Raw genomic sequence first — 14936 nt, 5'->3', positions numbered from 1 at the left:
TTTTTTCCATTTTCATTTTTCTATACTCTGTTTTAATGGTTAAATTACATTTTATTAATCAAACAGCCTGTCTAATTAATTGAGTTTTACAGTTTTATCTTTTCCAAATTCTTTTCCATTATTTTCTGCATTGCATTTTAATGGTTCCATTCAATTTTAATAATCAAAAGCATCTCCAATTAATTGATTTTTTTTTCAGAAATACTGCACATTTACATTTTTCTCCTAATTAAATTCTGGTAAATAATATTTCTGGTAAATACCCCTTTAAAAAGTGTTTTTTGATTATAATTGTATTATTAGTAGACTAGAACACGTGGATATGTTGTCATTCTTACACTATAATACTGAACTTTGATTTCAGTGATTTGGATTATGAGATGGACACTTGCTTCTTGCACTTTATGTTTTTACTTTTGGATTTCATTTGGTTTAATGAAATATAGTTTAATAAAATATTCTTATGTAAAATTTTTGATTTTTTTTTGTGTGGGAAATTAATCGTTTAGATTCATCGATAAATTAGTCGATAGATTAATCGAAATAAAAATAGTCGTTAGTGGCAGCCCTATTTCAGACCTCATATTTCCAGGTTGTCCATGACCATGGGAACCCTGTAGTCACTTCAAAGCAATGTATAATTCAATAAAAGGCATTGGTTTTTATTAGTTCTAAAAAAAGATTTTATGGCTGTATTGTCTGTTAGAAGGCGTGAAAATATTATTGCCCTCTTATTAACAAATGATCTGTAATACTTTGATTGCCATGTTTTTGATGCTCTCTTGGCGTTCCCGGGAAAGTTCTAGGATTTTAATTGCCTCAACACCAACCTAGCAAAGGTCATAATTTGACAAGCTACTTATTTTCTGTCAGCATAGCTAATTATATGTTAAGAGAGGGTCATGTGTTCTGATTGCTCCAGTTACATCATAGAAAAATTAGATCAAGAATGCATGTGTCATTAACCCCTCGAAGACCCACTAAAGCAAAATCGCAACACTTGTTTAAAGAAATTCAGTTATATAATTCCAGTAATATAATTCATTTTAAGGCATCATAAACATGTAATTTAAAGGATCATCAGTGCTTATTGTGCAGCTTCTGATTTTTAAATATATATATATATACACACATATATAGTTCAGATAAAAAAAAAAAACTCAAATAGTGCAAAACGTCCAAATCAGTCATTTATGAAGCTCCATCTCTGTTAGGATGCTGCCTGTGAAGGCAGTAGGCAGCAAAGCATCTAGGTTTTGAAACAGACCCACTGAATGTCACGGCTAACTAAAGTCACACAAGGTAGTCATCATCTACTTGACACCATTGCTAATACGTTGAGAACAAAACAATTTGACCTTTTAATTAAATATTTGACTTGTAATATTTGTACATTCTGTAAATTCCAAGCACGTTTGGTGATGAATGAATACACGCCCCCAAAATAAATGCACTCCATAAATTTAAGTTAAAGCCAAGAACTGTAAATAATTTGTACTTGTACATTTGTACATGAATTACCCCCAACTGGAGTGACATTACGCAAGTTTCGGGTGTTCCAAAATATAAAATATGCTTAAATATTATCTCTCTCTCTTTTTTTTTTGGTATCTAATAAAATACATGATGTCAAATTTCCAGTAAGGTAAAAGTAGCCATGGAACATTCGAGATCTTGTACACACCTGACTCGGCGAAACTGATTATTTCCGACGTTTCTTCTTGCACCTCGTTGTGGGCAGCATGTCCATCCAGGTTGGGAATTTCAAACCTCCCGTCCTTCCGAACTTTACCCGCGTGAAGTTTGCGCAGCGCCGTTACCATGGCAGCTTTGGGAATGGGATGAGTGATATTTGGTCTCTCTCTCATCTGCAGTCGGTTCAATATGTGCCTTTTAACCGCCTCCAGAAAGTCTGTGTCCATTCGCCCCGAATCATCCGGATGCCCGAGTCCACAAGAAGCACACTGAGACTCCTGAGACACAGTCTCAGCTCCCAGACTACACTGAACTGACAGTATGCAAGCCATTAAACAGGTTACAGAGAGGATGGAAATACTCATTTTCTTAAATAGCGTGTCCATACAACAAACAAATCAGTTCATGAATTCCTACCGTAAAACAATTTGACCTATAAACCGGACAGAGTTGTACTTCCAACAACCTCCTCTGACAGATGTCCATTCATCATCATGCTCGCGGTCACTTTTGTGAGTCGTTCACAGAAAGTGTATGTAGCATCGCCCGGTAAACACATTGAGCAGTAATGAGGCCAAGTCGTGAAAACGTGTCTTAATTGATGCTAGTTGCGAGCGCGAAAACGTCTCCTCATCTCCAAGGTAACTGACAAACTCAAAACAAACCGGTTACTAATCTTGTATTCATTTAAAGGTCAGTGTAGTCAAAAATCTTTCTTGTTTGAAGACAAAATGTCACTCTTTGTGTCTGCTCGGGCTCCTCTTCTCTCAGTAATGGTAGTGTGAATTGTGTGTGTTCTTGCGTATTTCTTCAGCCTCGGGAGGGATGTTGTCCTTTGGTCTTTTCTCTCGTGTAATCACGACACTAAAGCACCTCGCGCTGAAACTTTTTTATACTTCAAACCACGTGGGACGCTCGACCAACTGCAATCGAGGGATTATGCGCTAAAACAGGTTAGGCTCTCAAACTCGGAGCGCATCAGTAAAAAAAGAAAAGCAAAAGAGAGCGTGCGTTTACCGCTGGATCTTGAACGTGACACGTAACAACCATCTCACATCAGCTTTTTTTCTTTCTTTTTTTTTAAGTGTGAAAATACAAGACTGCAGGGCTTTCATAATGCAACAGAAATCCGTTTCCTCCAAAAACAGAACAAAACATGTGAGCATAATATAAATTGCCAGTACATGTTGTTTTCACGTCAATTTACACATCGAGTTGTTATTATTATTATTAAATTATTAACTAACAAAGCAAAACCTTTATGGTTTAATGAGAATCATGTAGTCAGTCATTTTAGATCATTTTCTGTCATATTTAATTAAATAATGCAGACGGTTTTAAGACGAGTTTTAAGAAATTCACTCAAGTGTCGCTTTGTTTGCCTGTTCATTTCAGTATTAATCAACGTTTTGTACTGCGGATAGGATTGCATTGCCAACTTTTTCTGTAGTGATATGGCCCCATCTATCGCTTCAACAAAATAAATACGCGTACCATTCTCTAGGCATCTTTCTTTCTTATTATTTGAGTCTATATTTAATTATAATATGCAACTTAATGTTTTAATTATTTTGGTTTCTGTATTCATAAATCATTTAAAACGTTAATTAAATAATAATATATGTATTTAATAATAATATATCTGCAATTGTAATTCTTGAGTATTTATGCCAACTCTCTGCAGTATTAAAAGGACTGTAAGAGCACCTTTTCGCAGAGAATATGTGCCACTTCTGAAGATACAACCACCATACCAGCTTTGCAGTCTAAAATGAACAAACCATGCCTTCATACAGCTTATCAGTATATCTAAACACTTTTTTTTAGCGATATATGGTTTGTCCAAATATATAGCAATTAATTCTCTACAGAATGCAGTTCAATGCTATTTAAAACGGATATGTTGTGTCATGTGTTCAGTTCTTCTGTGACTTGGTTGTCACTTGCCATGGGAAAATCTCTTGGACTTATGTCACATTTTTCATAATGGAACAATTGAATTGGTATAATATCCATTAATATTGAGGATAAAGGATACTGATGATGGACTGTGTCTGTTTAGCCTACAGATGTGAACTACCGGTATGTTTTTCTGCCTTTTGGTTCAATATACAAGAAATACTGTGTAGAATAACCCAAATGTGTCAAGGAGATTGTTGGAGTTATGCTATGTATCTGCATGCTTTGTTTGAATTTTTGTGTAGCGTGACTGGCGAAGTCTGTCGCCCTCAAGTGGTAATAAACTCTACATTGCATGTAGAAATGCAAGTACAGGTCTATGTATAACAATTAGTGATCTACAAGCATAGTTTACTCCTTTTTTCAAATTAGTTGTATTTTTGTAATATGTTTTAGCCACGCTAGTTATATTTAATACAACATTTTAGTTTTCTATCTGTTTTAATCGGATCAAAAAATAAATACAGACTAGAGCTGGTTTTAACATTAGCGCTGCAACACATTTTTGCTTGTTGCGAATGGATTACACATTACTCATGTAATGCATTACTTATTACAGCATTTTGAGTGCAGCTATCCTGAAACAATGTGAACGCAGGAAAATGAAATGTGTTCTGCCAGCAATATACATGGATCTAACAAAACACACACAAAGCAAATTACAAAACGTGACAATGTTTGGATTGATTCCTAGCATGTAATACAATTCACATGAGCTGTTTTGACCGGTATTTCACACTTAGTGAAGACTCTTCAATATAAAATGTTGATACATAGTAAAATCATGTTAACCAGCATATACAGTATTAAGTACAACTCTTACAGAAACAAATGACATATTCTGTGGAAGATAAAAGCCCTAATTGGCGCTTTTCAGAGTGAATGTGGTTTCTCAGAGTCAAGGTAATAATTACAGACAGTGTAAAAACTTTGTACATGACTGAATTCAATTGTTCTCCCACTGGATATTAGTATTGTTGCTAAGGCCCATTAATTTCTCACAGAGAAAGTAGAATGCACTAAAAACAACAGATTTATGCCACTGTCATATGCCACACTGAAATCACATGCTGTCCTTGTAGAGGTTTACCGCCCAGGACTAACAGGAAGTCAGGCATATGGAGAAACATGGCATCCTCCGTTTCCTCTGCCAGGTCAACACTATTCCGCTTCTCGCTAATAGCCTCCTGGTTCTCAAAGGTGAGACAGCTTCCTTTCAGCTTAGTGTCTTTCAGTGCAATACTCAAATCTGGTGAATGCTTCTTATTGTCCATGTGGAAAGTCTGGAGCTCAATACAGGGCTCTTGCAAAGTGGGGCGGGATGGTTGGCACTTGTTCTTAAATGGTCTTAGCTTGTTATTGATGTTGTGAGAGTTGGATATTTCCCTTAAATAGACACTGTTTGGGGCCGTTGGCTGGAAACTCTGACCTAGGCCAATGCTGCAGTGATGGATCCGGCATAGAGAGGGGGATCCAGGCAACAATGCTAGCTTCTTCCATGTTTGTGTTTCCAGGTTGAACCTCCACAAGCTGCTCTGAGGAGAGCTCTGGGTTTCCCCACCACCAAAGATGAGCATGCTGTCCTTAAACAATACAGCAGAGTGACCAACCAACTTGGGAGGACCTGAACTGCAGAGTAAGGGATCAGAGAAGTGTTAGTGTTTAAGTGCATGTCTGAAAGGAAAAAACAACAACTATATACCAACATTAAAGGCATAGTTCACTCAAAAATGAAAATATGCTGAAAATGTACCCACCCTCAGGCCATCCAAGATATAGACGAGTTAGTTTCTTCATCAGAACAGATTATGAGAACTCAGTTGCTTACCAATTAATGGGTGCTGTCAGAATGAGCGTTGAAACAGCTGATAAAAGCATCACAATAATCCACAAGTATTGTAAGTAATCCACAAACGGTGTATTTGTAAGAAACAAATTCATCATTGAGATGCTTTTAACTTCAAACCGTTGCTTCTCCATCCATAATATTATTTTCTCCTGTGAAAAGTCTTATCTGAATCAGGAGAGAAATATGCACAAAACAAGCTCCGTTTACAATCCAAAACAGTTCTAAACAAATATATTAGTAGATTTTGAGAGGACAACAGGGGGTGGACTTTCACTGGGGGAAGCGTCATTATGGATTATGAAATGGTATTTTGGTCAGAAGCGCCTTGATCGATTTGTTTCTTACAAACACAAAGCTCTTCGCTTCACAAAACATTAAATAATGGACTGGAGTGGTGTGGATTATTGTGATGCTTTTATCAGCTGTTTGGACTCTCATTCTGATGGCATCCATTCACTGCAGAGGATCCATTGGTGAGTAAGTGATGTAACGATACATTTCTCAAAAGAGAAGAAACAAACTTATCTACATCTTGGATGGCCTGAGGGGGAGTACATTTTCATTTTTGGATGAACTATTCCATTAAACCGTAAGACAGTGCATAATGCCGTAAAGCGACCAATTACAGTTTGTTTTGTTTTTATGTGCCATTTAGGGGTGAGTTAATCAGAAATAGATGATGCTACAATAATAGATAGGCACAGGAAACAACTGTATGAAGAAATGCGCGTAGACTTTAGCCTTGTTCAGACTGTCAGTCCAAATCCTCAAATCCTAAATCATATTTAGTAAGTCGGAACAGCAAAAAATTATGTGAAATAATGATTTCTACAAATCCATTTCAAGCCACATTCATATGTGGTTTGAAATTCTATTCATTTTTGGAAATCCGTGTCATTCTGACCGCTAAGATCTGATTTAGCGTAGCTTTTTTGTCACTTTCTCTCGCCACGTAAAACGGAAACAAAACGTAAAACATTGTTTGTAGAAAACATGCTTAATGTCTTTTCAGAAACAAGGCTGTGTTATTACGAAGTGAAAGTCAAGCAGAAAATGACTATATACTGCTAGCCAATGCACCTCTTTGAGTTTTGAGGCTGGAGGAGATGGCAGCATGGTATGAAGCCGCGCATTCCAGCTTCCTACATTTCTGCTGCTGCCTCATAAAATGCAATATAATCCAGTGTGACGGCAACGTTGTTACGATGTAAGACAACATCTGTAAACTGTCTTGCTGTTGTTGTTTTTAGGCATACCAACACAACGTCATTGCCATAGAAACCAATGCAGATAGTAAAACGAAGAAGCACCACAGACATACAAATCGGATCGGAATAGATGCGATACACAGTGTGGACAGTCAACCATTTCAATCAGATTCCAATCAGATATGCTCAAATATCGGATTTGGATTGACAGTCTGAACAAGGCTTTTGTGATTCCACTTAACACAAAGTTAAGTGGAATATTCTGCTCTGCTTGGGAACATGCTTCCTACTAATTATGTCAAACAAGACTCAGAAATATATTTTAAAGATTAAGCTATAAACTTTACTAAGTTGGGCCAAATCTATTGATTATTTGTATGGCAATCAGGGTTTATGGTATGGATAGATAGATGTTAATAAAGAAACTCACTGGAATTTGATGCAACTCCAGGTTTGACTGGCAGAACTCCAGATCCACAGGTCCTTCTGTTCCCTCAGGCCCTGCAGGCCACCATAAAGGTACATAGAGTCCTGGTATGTCATAGCTGAGTGACCATGTCTGGGACCAGGCCCACCTTGTACACTGCTTAGGAGCGACCACACCCTAGAATCTAAAATATCATTATTTTGCAAGGTCATTAAGCAATTTGTAAATTACAGAAATCATACCTGACTTTTCAAATAAATATTTAGTCTTAGAAGATGCTCGCTTACTGAAAAACTTAAATCCCATGGAATGTGATAACACTCACCAAAATCAAATTTCCAGAATTCCTTTGTTGATCCTCTTAAATCAATGTATCCACCGTAGACATACATAGATGACCCAAAGATAACAGCACTGTGCCCTTTTCTGTTTGTTGGTGTCACTCCCTACAATAACAGTTCACTATAATAAAAGAATCATCTGTTTCAGCTGTAGGTCTTATAAAAAAAAAAAAGATGTTTACCTGTAAAGTGTCACTCCCTGTTTTCCAGTTAATCCAGCACTCTTTAACTGCAAAGAATATAAAACTGAAGACGTGAATGACAAAGTGGCATATTACTGTGTGGTAAAACACAATCTGCATTCATAAAGCACAAGTGCTGCTGTCTATAAAACAAGACATTTGCCAAAACAAATGATACAAAAATTCAGAAAGTTATAAAAAATGTTCTATTCAATTTTTTTTTTAAGTTTTTAACTTAAATTCCATGCATGTAATTTATAATAAAAATTAATGTACATAAAACTTTTTGTTGAAGCATTGTCTAGTGGACAGACATTTTGGACCCCCACTGAACATGCTCTGAATAAAAAATACCTGTATCAAATACCCAAAGAGGTGTTTTTGAGTTAGTATATGATGAGTCTTGCATTCCTCCGAAGACATACATAAATCCCTAAGAAGAAAAATGGAAAATTAATTTACATTTTGATGCAAAAAATTTACTAAAGTTATATGTGGAAATAATTATCATTATAAAAAAATATAATACAGTATATTGGGTCAATCATGGCCTAATGGTTAGAGAGTCGGACTTGTAACCCAAAGGTTGTGGGTTCGAGTCTCTGTACCAGCAGGGGGGAGTGAATGTACAGTGCTCTCTTCCACCTTCAATACCAAAAGGTTGAGCAATGCACTGACCCCCCCAACTGCTCCCCATTTTTGCCACAGCAAAGTGCTCACGGTGTGCGTGTTTGTTCACTACTCACTGCTGTGTGTGTGCACATGGATGGGTTAAATGTAGAGTATGCATACCATTCTGAGTATGGGACACCATACTTGGCCACATGTCATGTGACTTTTACTTTCATATATATAATTGCCATATATGGAGGACTTGGAATGTAGAGCATGATTTACATGGACTGCTTTTAATAAAAAGTGAAAATGTGATAAACTGACAGTCTCTTGTTTCTCATAACTGGTAAACGCCTTGTGCTCAATTGTGAGTTTGTTGCAATTACCTGATATGCTACCATTGTGTGCTCTTCCAGTTCTTCAGGTGCTTCTTCGCTATCATAGGGAAGCTCGGCCCACTTGTCACAGACTACAAACATATAAATTTCCCCTTAATTGTAATCAATCAATGCAACAGGAACCAATAACAAGCACAAGTATCCAAAGCAGCAAGTAGCCGCAGATAAATAACAATGACTTACCCACATTATATTTCCAGAAATCTCTCAGTGAGCATTTTTCTCTGCCTCCTAATAAGTAAACATGGCCTCTGTAGGCACAAGACGCATGCTTGTAACGATCACATGGTGCGGGGCAGTGCTGAGGCACTGAGGTCCACAAACAAGCACCTCTCCCCTGGTTCATGCTCAGGCTCTGAGAGTCTCATGGGTTAATCTCTATGAAGAAAAGCAAGCATGAAATACATAGGGACTACTAATGAAGACCGGTTAACAATAATAGTACAGAAACAAGCAGTACAAGAATATTGCGATGAAAGGAATTTTTATTATGGAGTTTAGTGATACATTAGATAAGAGTTGGTCAATATTTGACCAGAAAAAAAGTATTTCTAGTAAGCAACACTACAGATTTTGGACCATATAATATAATTAAAATTGCTTTTATACAGTTCAATACAAAAGTTATTACGGAAAAACTTCCATTTAGACACAATATTGCTATCTTGTCTATTTCGTCCACGGTTTGTGAAGACAGTAGGCCTAGCACAAATCCGTGAATGAATGTTCCAAAGTGAAATAAACTTAAACGGAATAAAGTTGAATGGAATTGAATTGAATTAAAGTTGAATAAACTTCAACTTTACTGTGCAGTGCACTGATGTCAGACTCATTTTGGATAATAAAATTTGTTAAATTGTTAAATGCCCTGCTCTCCATCATTACATATCTTTGTCACATCATAAGTGTTTAATCACCACATTTGAGTGATCATTGCAAAAAATGTGTTTATGTATATATATTCTGTTTATGTATATACTTTATTCTATATAGGCCTATAGTACCAGTCAAATATTTGGACACACGAATGGGAAAGAGTCCAAACTTTTGACTGGTACTGTACTATAATATACACAAAGAATATCGGCCGATATATCTATATCTGCCTTTTTTTACTCCCTAATATCGATATCGGCCCCAAAAAAAGCCCATATCGGTCGGGCTCTAATGTACATAATGTGGAAAATTGTGTTTTTTTAAACTTAAACCGCATAAAAACATTGCACCAAATACACAACATAATGTTCTTTTTAGCAACATCACATGACCCCTTTCAGGAGGTCGTCTTCCTGGAGTTAAATGTGACAATTTGTCATGAACTCGTACACGCCGTAACAAGAAGGGTCAGAGCAGTATACTTGAAATTAAGGAGGATATTATACATTTGTTGAATAAAATCTAGGGTGTACACATTTCTGCAATCCTTCATTTAAACAAAATTGGCTAATTTATTTATTTTACTCAGTTTTTTAACTATATGTTTAATACATTTCAATTGTGCCATCTTTTCCATTTGTATTAGTAATTATTAAGAAAATACATCTTTTGTATTTATTATGTTGTGCACTGTATTTACACACACACACAAAGAATATTTGTTTACTTGGACGCAGATGTTATTTCCTGTTGTTTACAGACACCAAAAAAGTTTACCTGTAGTATACAGTATTACTGTTGAAATTTGAATGTGTTTGGTTATGGTTTGATATCTTTATGACATTTATTTTTATTTTTTTTAACAAATGTGAACTGTTTTGAAAATAAATCCCTTCCAACACGTTACAAATCACAAACATAACACAAGCAATATGGGATGTTTGGTGACATTTAATGAGGGATTCATCGTATTTAGTCAACATTTAGTAATTTAGTTAACAATTTTACATACACAGTAAAGCAAGAATAGAATACCCTTTCTCAACATAATTTTTCGTTTTATTTTTATGTTGTTCACCACCTAGATTTTTTAACATAGCCTACATGAGCTTATTTTATCTAGCCTAAGCCCGTTATACTACATCTAACGTTATATCATTCGCATTTGTAACGCGCATATTAATGTAACTAAGAAAAACGGTTACCAAATCGCTTTACAGTGGTCGCTGAGTATTTACTTGCAGCATACAAAGTTTATATGTGACTTTTCATGGTAAAGAAAGTCCCGAAAGTGTCACATGACCGCGAGGAAGAGCTGCTTCAAACCTTGATAGCAACGAGTGCTGGACAGCGGTCCTCAAAACAGCAGCGCGAGCGTTTGTTATTTTTACTGATTTTAATATAACTGTTAAGATTGCGTTGTTAGTAAATGTAGTATTAAAGTTCCTTACCGCTCAAAATCGTCGTTGAACGTCTGCCCTCCCTTGATCTTCATTGAAAAGATAAGCGATGATGTGAAGTATAGCGGCCAATGCCAGTACTCGAGAAGGAGGGGCGAAGAAGGAGCTTCTGTGGTGTGCTTTTTTCTCAAGAGGGTCTCTGGCTGTAACTGAACATAACACATTCCCACTTCTAAAACAAAACTCGCGAGCACAGAACACTAACATTTATATTAAAGGCCTGTTGTTTATATAATATTTCTCATAGAATTGATTCATTTTGCAGATGCTTTTATCCGAAGCTGCGTACAAATGAGAACTTTTTGTGAAAACATTCAAGATGGTTATCAACGCTTATTTAAGAATAAAAAATGATTGGTTGAGAGAGAATACTTTTATGCTAGGCTACTTTAAGGCCTCATGTTTACTGTTTCTGTAATCTCCGAAGCGGCCGCAATCTTGTTTTCTAGAATGTTCTGTGATTTAGCCACAGCCCATGTGTGAGCTCAAGCCTTTGAAAAGAACATTCTAATGTTTATTAAACTGTTATCATTTTTCATACACAATTACTGAATCGCATTCAGCTTCGGGAATATTGACTGTATAGCTGCGTTTTTATTGCCACCTATTGAGATAATTCACTGATGTTATAAGTGCTGCAGTGCCTACATCGCCGAAGTAGCTACATTAAGTCTGACATTGTGCTCAGTGAACTTTATAATGTCCATTTTCCAAACACCCTGAGGGATTTTTCAAAATAGCAAGTTACTTTAACCACCAACCTGAAGGAAGCACTACTAAACTTATCACATGTCTTTGGCCCTACAAGAAGAAACAGTATTCTAGATTACGTTTATGTTTTAGGTTATGTCTACACCAAAGCAGAATACATGTAGCCTACAGTCTACTGAGTTTTGTCCAATTTTTGTTTACTTGCACACCATGCCATTCTAGAAATGAAAGAAATTGCTTACTACAGTCAGAATATTTACAAACATGTTGAAACCTGCCATGTGTGAGGACTTAGATGAGTATGTGCCATTATTAAGAATATAGTGTTGTTGCAACACAATTACTCAACAGGACTTGGCTAAATACAGACATTTACTTATGATGCCTATACAGAGCCACTCCACTGTGGATGATTAAGAGGGTCATCCACCTGGCTGGCCCTCTCACTTTTTTCATTATTAAGACTCTTATGTCCAGTGCTTAATTGGTAAATTGAGAGGTCCCGGAACAATGCGGGGAAACGGATCCGGCATGTGATTGGAGAAGGGAGAGGTATAGCCTAACGGAGCATTTGCGCAATGGAGGACCAGCTTACGTGATTAACAGCGTGCATCTTCTTACGGTCAACGTGAAACGTCTAGAACAGTGGTTCCCAAACCTGTCCTGGAGGACCCCCTGCCCTGCACATTTTGTATGTCTCCCTAATCAGACACACCCAATTTAGTTCTTGCAGTCTCTACTAGCAAGCTGATGAGTGGAATCAGGTGTGTTAGATAAGGGTGACATACAAAAGGTGCAGGGCAGGGGGGCCTCCAGGACAGGTTTGGGAACCACTGGTCTAGAAGTTTTAAAACCGCAATTCCCAGGCCTGGAAAAGTCATGGAATTTCCCCCCCTCAAATCTCTAAATAGAATTATGTTTAATCAGCTTTCGAGTTAAAAATGAGGGAAATTCCTGCAATCATGTAGGTTAGATGAGTAAATAAATCCACACAAACTATCAGATTAAATCAGTCATTTGAAAACAGCTCGAGTGATTCAGATGTACCACGTCTTCTCTCATTGTTGCATTGTCACAGTACTGTATCATTTGCACATCTTTTTAAGTTTAAGCCATTCACAGTCACGTCCAAAGCTCACGCATATAAAGCCGCCTCGCGAGTACCATATTGAGTTATTTTTCGCAGCTTGTTGCGCTTACGTGGCCAAATACACAAAAAATTACATCAAAATGGCCGTCCTGGCAGCATCCTCGTAAGCAGTCGGTTTTGTCTTAACAATGTAAACATCTGAAAAAAAACGCATGTGTATCAGTATTGGATCCGAGTATTCGGGTTTGTGAGAGCAGCCACATCACGTCTCTTTGCCTGCTCAATTTCAAATGTAGATGCCCGGCAAGCGCGCTCATAATATAAGTTTTTCATGAAATATATGCACGCTATAGGTCAACACGAACGTCTTTCATTGGCGCGCGAGGAGGGGATCTGTCAAATGATGTGCAGGATCAGATTTCGGACAAATTCGGAGGATCCGGCTTGTACCGGCACAAATTAAGCCCTGCTTATGTCATAATGCTGATCACCAGTGTTGAGGAAAGTTACTGTTAAAAGTAATGCATTACAATATTGCATTACTCCATTAAAAAAGTAACTAATTACGTTACTTAGTTACTTTTAATGGAAAGTAATGCGTTACGTTACTTTTTAAATATGGGCAGGGCTTGCTTGTTTGTTTTTAAAATAAAAAAGTTATATTTTTGGCAAATATAAAAGCCTTTTCACACCAAAAGTGAAATGAATAAGCCTCAGGCTGAAGGGAAAGTACATTTACGTCCGTACAGTAGAATGCAGAAGAAGAAATTTCAACACACTTCAGCAATAAACAAAGACACACAAATGTTTGTCTAGAGTAATTTGTGCTTATTAGTACGGTTGAACTGGATCATTGAAGGTCAGAAGCAAAGGCATTGGTTAATAGAATGGGATTAAATACATAAAGGATATTTGTGTTGTTTAACATTTAAGTATTGCAGGTTTGCGTCATATTCTGAGTTGCATTATTTGTATTCATTTTGAGGAATTCCAAATCTGTGTTTTTTATTGTGAGTGAGATTAATGCATATTCATATTTATTTTAGAACTACAGTAACATCTTCTGATTTCTCTCAACATGGGGACAGGAGACTTGTCAATCAATACATTGGGGGGAAAAAAATAACTTGCATTACTTATTTGAAAAAGTAACTCAGATATTCTCTTGTAAATTAAAAAGAAATGCTTTACTTTACCAGTTACTTGAAAAAAAGTAATCTGATTACGTAACTCGCGTTACTTGTAATGCGTTACCCCCAACACTGCTGATCACTGACATAAGTTCTTCATTTAACAACATCATACTTCAGACACTCGCTAGAAAACGCTCCATACTTGGATTTAATACCACAACTGGACTCCCTGACTAACAGATTAAAGCGGTTAGTCTCCATGAGCACACCGGCATACTCTCACAACACTAAAGCTCCTCAAACAGTGTTTTTAGCCCTTAATTACATGTGACAACATATGAGAGGTTTTGAGAGACCTTAGGTTGTGCTGCAGAGCCAACAATTTAATTAAACAAAAGAAATTATTGTTGACTTTAGGAAGTCGTCTGTAACCCACTCCCTGACAAGCCCAAGAAGTACTTCTCTTTCTGTGGAGACTCAAAAAGACTGGCAGTGGCACAAGTGCTGCTTATCTGTTAATCTTATATATATATATATATATATACAGTATATGAGTGTCGCAGCAAAGGGTCTGAATACTTAGGACCATGTGATATTTCAGTTTTTCTTTTTTAATAAATCTGCAAAAATGTCAACAATTCAGTTTTTCTGTCAATATGGGGTGCTGTGTGTACATTAATGAGGAAAAAAAATGAACTTAAATTATTTTAGTAAATGGCTGCAATATAACAAAGAGTGAAAAATTTAAGGGGGTCTGAATACTTTCCTTACCCACTGTAGATATATATATATACACATAACACAAATAATCATGATTTTTGGGTTTATTCATAGTAAAACCATGGATAATTTTCGTAAGGGAACATGGAAACTCAGAGAGAATATTAGATGCATTGTTGGTGGTTAAATTATTACTGACATTAAAACACATTAGGCTATTAACCAGGGGCATAGCCATAACTTCAGAAGTGAGGGGGACAGAAATGTTATAT

General features: G+C 36.6%; 2 protein-coding genes across 5 annotated transcripts in view; both read right to left on the bottom strand.

Annotated features, from left to right (window-relative positions):
* Positions 1-2568, bottom strand: part of LOC107596060 (inhibin beta B chain-like) — an 8714-nt gene extending 6146 nt beyond the window's left edge. The window contains exons 1-2 of one of the 2 annotated variants that reach the window (XM_016286667.1): positions 2113-2568; positions 1685-2008 (exon numbers count right to left, since the gene is read on the bottom strand). In XM_016286667.1, the coding sequence (XP_016142153.1) occupies positions 1685-1922 (238 nt within the window). In that variant the 5' untranslated portion in view covers positions 1923-2008; positions 2113-2568. Of the gene's footprint in view, positions 1-1684 lie in introns of both variants that reach the window. The other variant, XM_016286666.1, reaches the window with a different exon arrangement.
* Positions 2569-4133: 1565 nt separating this feature from the next.
* LOC107596097 (actin-fragmin kinase-like) lies at positions 4134-11154 on the bottom strand. Of its 3 annotated transcripts, none has more exons than XM_016286713.1 (8): positions 11002-11154; positions 8858-9052; positions 8663-8745; positions 8016-8094; positions 7662-7708; positions 7464-7584; positions 7142-7322; positions 4134-5283 (listed from the first exon to the last, which is right to left on the bottom strand). In XM_016286713.1, exons 2-8 carry the CDS (start codon positions 9018-9020, stop codon positions 4689-4691), a joined length of 1269 nt encoding a protein of 422 aa, XP_016142199.1. In that variant the 5' UTR covers positions 9021-9052; positions 11002-11154; the 3' UTR covers positions 4134-4688. The 3 variants fall into 3 exon arrangements, with proteins under 3 accessions (XP_016142199.1, XP_016142200.1, XP_016142201.1); XM_016286714.1 differs by lacking the exon at positions 11002-11154 and adding an exon at positions 10756-10808; XM_016286715.1 differs by lacking the exon at positions 11002-11154 and having other exon boundaries at positions 8862-8942.
* Positions 11155-14936: the final 3782 nt, after the last annotated feature.

This window comes from Sinocyclocheilus grahami, unplaced genomic scaffold (assembly GCF_001515645.1).
Source record: "Sinocyclocheilus grahami isolate Dianchi unplaced genomic scaffold, SAMN03320097.WGS_v1.1 scaffold214.1, whole genome shotgun sequence".
Lineage (NCBI taxonomy): Eukaryota > Metazoa > Chordata > Actinopteri > Cypriniformes > Cyprinidae > Sinocyclocheilus > Sinocyclocheilus grahami.
Note: the sequence above shows the minus strand (reverse complement) of the source record. Positions and strands in the feature narration are given on the sequence as shown.

What these genes read in the sequence shown, in the direction of transcription:
- LOC107596097 (XM_016286713.1), bottom strand. Translation starts at nt 9,020, where the DNA reads ATGAACCAGGGGAGAGGTGCTTGTTTGTGGACCTCAGTGCCTCAGCAC. An exon ending in TTTCTGGAAATATAATGTGG is followed by an intron (nt 8,746 to 8,857) that starts GTAAGTCATTGT and finishes ATATGTTTGTAG; the next exon opens with TCTGTGACAAGTGGGCCGAG. An exon ending in TCTTTGGGTATTTGATACAG is followed by an intron (nt 7,709 to 8,015) that starts GTATTTTTTATT and finishes TATTCTTTGCAG; the next exon opens with TTAAAGAGTGCTGGATTAAC.